The sequence below is a fragment of the Haemorhous mexicanus genome, chromosome Z (assembly GCF_027477595.1).
Source record: "Haemorhous mexicanus isolate bHaeMex1 chromosome Z, bHaeMex1.pri, whole genome shotgun sequence".
NCBI classification, from domain to species: Eukaryota; Metazoa; Chordata; class Aves; order Passeriformes; family Fringillidae; genus Haemorhous; species Haemorhous mexicanus.
In genome coordinates this window covers 80878722-80883485 of record NC_082381.1, presented here as the reverse complement: position 1 = coordinate 80883485, position 4764 = coordinate 80878722, and the positions used below count along the sequence as shown (strand labels likewise).

At 52.0% G+C, this 4764-nt stretch overlaps 1 protein-coding gene across 1 annotated transcript; it reads right to left on the bottom strand.

Moving 5' to 3' along the window:
• Positions 1–1114: 1114 nt before the first annotated feature.
• LOC132341922 (C-C motif chemokine 4-like) lies at positions 1115–4282 on the bottom strand. Its single transcript, XM_059874062.1, has 4 exons — positions 4124–4282; positions 3411–3534; positions 3118–3301; positions 1115–2802 (listed from the first exon to the last, which is right to left on the bottom strand). Exons 1-3 carry the CDS (start codon positions 4191–4193, stop codon positions 3133–3135), a joined length of 363 nt encoding a protein of 120 aa, XP_059730045.1. The 5' UTR covers positions 4194–4282; the 3' UTR covers positions 1115–2802; positions 3118–3132.
• Between the last annotated feature and the right edge of the window lie 482 nt (positions 4283–4764).

The window sequence follows — 4764 nt, the reverse complement described above, 5'->3', positions numbered from 1 at the left end:
CCTTGGAGGTGTTTCCCTGGTGCCATCTCACAGTAGCAGCACTGTGACCACCTGTTTCACACCTGCCTCGAGAGGCTCCCAGTAACCCTGCCACCTTGTCTTCCTGGAAAGCAACATTCAGCAGTCAATCTGGAAGGAGAGTGCAAACACCTGTGTGTGTGCAGGCACAGGCACACGTGGGCTTGCATTTGTGCATCTGTGCCCATGCTCATATGTGCCTTCCTGAGCAAGGGACAAGATCCCGTGTGCTTCCAGACCCTGTTTTTTTGTTAAGTTTTAGGGCAAATCAGAACACCACCACTGGTATGTCTTTTTAACCTGTTTTAGCCTAATGGCCTCCTTGGATTTAAAGGGAAAATGCTCTCCTGTGTGGTGTTTTCTTCCACAGCCACAGAGACACCAGGGCACATTTCACATGTTGGCTCTCTCCAGCCATATTCTCATGCTTAGCTGTTTGTGGTTTCAGAGGTATTCATCTAGACCTCATTTCTAGGGAATTTTTGCAACCATTTCACAATCCCCTGACACCACAACCAGCACAAGGAGTTCATCAGAAGCAGGGCCACTGAATGCAGTGTGTCCCCATCAAACACAGGGCTGCCTCCAGCCCTCCCAAGGCACCCCCACTTGACTCCTTGTGTGCAGGTATCAGCTCCCAGGTTCCCAGTAAAGCCCAGTCCAGAGCATAGCCTCATTAATAACCTGTTTTATTGCTGCTATCCCAAAGCAGCGAGGAGCACAGAGTCCTTGCTTTGAACAACCAGTGCACATCCCAGATGGATTGGAGTTAGAGGGACAGGTTCAGCAATGAGAAAAGATGCTGTGTCCAAACCAGTGTTGTGCCCATGTTCTCTGGCACCTCAGAACCCCTCACTGGGGACAGATGAGCAACCAGGATGTCTCTGCCTTGATGGGAAACACAGCTACAAGAGGGGGGACTTGCATTGCTCCCCTGTGCCAGCAGCTCCCAGCCCAAGCACCCCCGGGATGCATCGCACAGGAGCACTGCAAAAGCCTGGACCTGGGGGATGATGGTGAGTGGGGCAGGAGAACACCCTGCCCTGCAGTCCTTCCCACCCCACCAAAGCCCATCACAACAGCCAGAACAAATTAATTTGGTTATAAAGAATACATTTTATTGCCACACATCCTGTCCAAAAGCTGGTCTGGCAGACAGCCGGGTGTTCAATGTGGAGGAGGAGACAGCTCAGTGCCTGTCCCATGCTCGGGGCCAGTATCTTGGACTTCACAGTTACTTTAAACAGCCTTAAAATGAGAGACCTAAATGCCCTATTAATAAAGCAACCAAACCAGATACATACTTGGTAGAAACAGTCAGCTATAAGCTTTACTCCAACAAACACACTGCCCGTGCTGATAGTGTTAAGCTCTGCAAATCCTATTATTGCATTTATATGATTTAATAGACCTTTACTGACCAAAGTCCACGTTCAAAATCTCTGCAAGCAGATAGCAGTGTGGCTCTAGCGCAGCTGTCTAATTTGCTCCTTCTCAGCCAGGGAGAGTGGGCTGCAAGCATAGGGAGATGCCATTTTCTCCCCAGCCCTGTCCCAGGGATCTGTCCCTCCTCCACTTGCAGTCTCACCTAAAGGTATACTCTACTCAGTGACTTTTCTAACTAAAGGTTTGGGATAAATCTGCTCTCAAATGGCTGCAGGATATCTACAGCGAATTTTACAAAATCTGCTATTCCCCCACCTTTACAGCCTCACATGTGTTTTTCACCATGTGGGCTTTTCAGATTTGGTAAATATGTATGAGAGAGTTGCAGGGGCTTTTTCTTCCCCCCAGAAAACTAAGCATTTGTCTTAATAGTGTCTGAAACCCTGACACAAGCAAAGCCAGGGGAAAGAAGAGGGTAAAATTCCACTAAAGTGAACAATTTGTTCTGATTTCATTGCAATTTTGTAGCCAGGGGAGCTAAAAGGGTATAATTCTACTAAATTGAACAATTAGTTCTGATTTCACGGAAATGTTGTACCTAAAAAAGAAAATGAAAAAACCAAAGGGACAAATTGTGGCTATCTTTATACAAACTACAATGCAACAGTGTGCCATAAAATCTGAAAGATTAGAACAGTCCAGACGTGCTGTTACCACTGTTCCCCAAAACTCTCCATCTCAGCTGCTATTAATTGCTCTGCAAAGAAGCACCCAGCAAGCAGCTCAAGAAGGAACACAGGGCTTGGGACCTGCCTGGTTCCCCATGCCTTGCAAGCCAAGAAGGAGCAAAGAGATGAGAGGAAAATAAAATGTAGCCATGGTTTATTTGGTAGAAAAATAAGATAAATCTTCCAGAAAAATCCAGCCTGCAGCATAAAGGCTACTTTGTGAAGCATAAGGAGAGAGAAGTAAAGCCTTTCAGGAAGACTGAAAGAAAGCACAGTTTTCAAATATAAATACAAATGTATAATATCCCCCAAAAAAAGTCATAGGAAAAGCGTCCATCCTGCTAGGCTAAATAACTCCCATTGAGTAGGAAGCATGTCCACTTCCATCTAGAGGCCATGGCTCAGCTCCCATGCCCAGGTCCCCACTTATTTAACCGTGGGACGAGTGAGGACCTGGGTGCCTGTTTTGCTGAGAGCACCCAGGCACTGCAGGTGCTGGGGGATCTCTGTGTCAGGCATAGCAGCAACAAAGAGGTGGTGGGGCAGAGGGAATCCTCCTCAGCCTGCCCCATCCCCGCCCTGGGGCTGGCGGGTGGGTGGGTGTGTGGTTTGTGTGTGTCCATTGCCATTGCCGGGCCGTGGGTCAGTCACCAGTGGGAAGGCATCCATCCTAACAAAGGCAAGGAGGAGGGGGTGAGATGGAGAGGGTCTCAGCCAGATCATCCACCCCAGCTGGGGGCCATTCCCTAGTGTGACCTGCCCTGCCTGCCCATCCCCAAGCATTGCCTTATCCCAGCAGCTCCAGAAACATATTTAATTTCAAGGCAAACACAAACCACAACAGTTCCCTAAGTGCCTCTGTGCTCCAGCCACGGCTCTGACAGCTCTCCCAGGCTTTGCACTGGGAGCTGAACGCCCACCCTCCCACAGAGAAGGATCTAGGATGGGATGCAGCACCCTCACTATACTCACTCCCCTCACCTACCTCTTCAGGCCTGACTTAGACCCGCTGCCGCCTCTGCTTCTTGGGTCTGCCCCTGGGACGCTGGGTCTGACCCTTCTTCCTGTTCTTGTCATTCTTGGCCCTCTTGTCCAGCTGCTGAATCAACTTCTGTACAGTGTCGTCAGTGGGAGAGGCACAGATTTTCCTGTTCCTCTTGGTGATGAGCCTGGGGGAGCAGCAGAAAGATTTTTTGGGGAGGAGCAGAGGGAGGACAGGGAAGGGTTTGTCTGCAGCCAAACTGTTCCAAGTGGTCCTGGCCACCACAGGGTACTCACACAACAGATTGGAGGTAACACCCTGACTCGGGTCCCTGGTGGCGGTAGGATGTCACCACGCCACTGATTTCCTTCTTCAAAGGTCTGTTCTTCAGGCAGCAGTCCAAGGCTGAGCTTCCAATGCCTGTGAGCAGGGAGGGCATGTGGGATTTGGGATCACCAGTGAGTCAGGGCACCTTCAGCACAGAATGCCAGCTGACAGCACAGGGCTTGTTTGGTGTCACAGGTCAGGGTGATCCTGGGCACCACGTGGGGTTGGAAGCTCTGAACCCCAGTGCCATGTGGGGTTGGAAGCTCTGAACCCCAGTGCTCAGGTCAGACCTGGCCCCAGGAATATGGGACACCGCATCCAAGAATGGTAGCGGGGAAACTGAGGCAGAGAGGAGCTCCTTGAAAAGGTACTGAACCTTGCTCTCCTGTTCTTTTCAGCTTGGGGTGCTGCTGCCCCAGCAGCCACATGCACACAGACACACTCCAAGCCAAGCAAGCCCTGCCAGCCAATGCCACAAGCACACACACAGAGCCCTACACACACCCGCACACCCCACAGGCCAGGGCACTACAAACACCGCCCTCATCCCCCAGCACCCTGCACATGCCCCAGCACCCTGCACATGCCCCAGCACCCTGCACATGCCCCACCACCCCAGTGAGGATCCTCACACCCTGCCCCATCCCAGCAGGAGCAGGCAGGAGGGCTCCTCACCCCTCACCTTGAGCCTGGCTGATGAGGAGGGTGGCAGCCACCAGCAGCAGCAGCAGCAGGAGGGGGCGGAGAGCCATGATGCTGCCACGGGCGCTGAGCAGGGCAAGGCGTGGGAGCAGGACAAGGCTTGGGAGTAGGACACACACTGCTGCCTCGTGCTGAGGCTGCTCCTATTTATCTGTGCATTCCTTGCTTTCGTTTTCAGACAGCCTGGCAGGCAGCCCACCAGCCGGCCAAGGGCTGGGTGATGCAGAAGTAGAGGGTGGGGGATTCCTGTAAGCTGCAAGCCCCCCTTTACAGACACGTCCTGTCTTGTTCCCAGCTGCCCATCACAGTGGGGTGCCAGGTAGGGGACCTGCTGGAGATACAGCTCCCATCACAGCTAGATGAGTTTGTGGGCTCCAGTTTCCTACACAGTCTCACAACCTGCCACTACCTGTTCTCAGAGGGTCGGGTGTTTATTCCCATGAAATGGATCCTGTAAGGTGGCCAAGCCATCAAAGAAACCAAGGAGTCAACCTGTTTTGCTCCCCCATTTGGTGATTTGCTTCCAAGCCAAACCACCAACACAAATAGTAGGCGAGAAGTGGCTCAGGGTGAGCCCACACCCCTTCCCTCTGAGCCCCCATCCGTGTCTGGCTGCCTTGG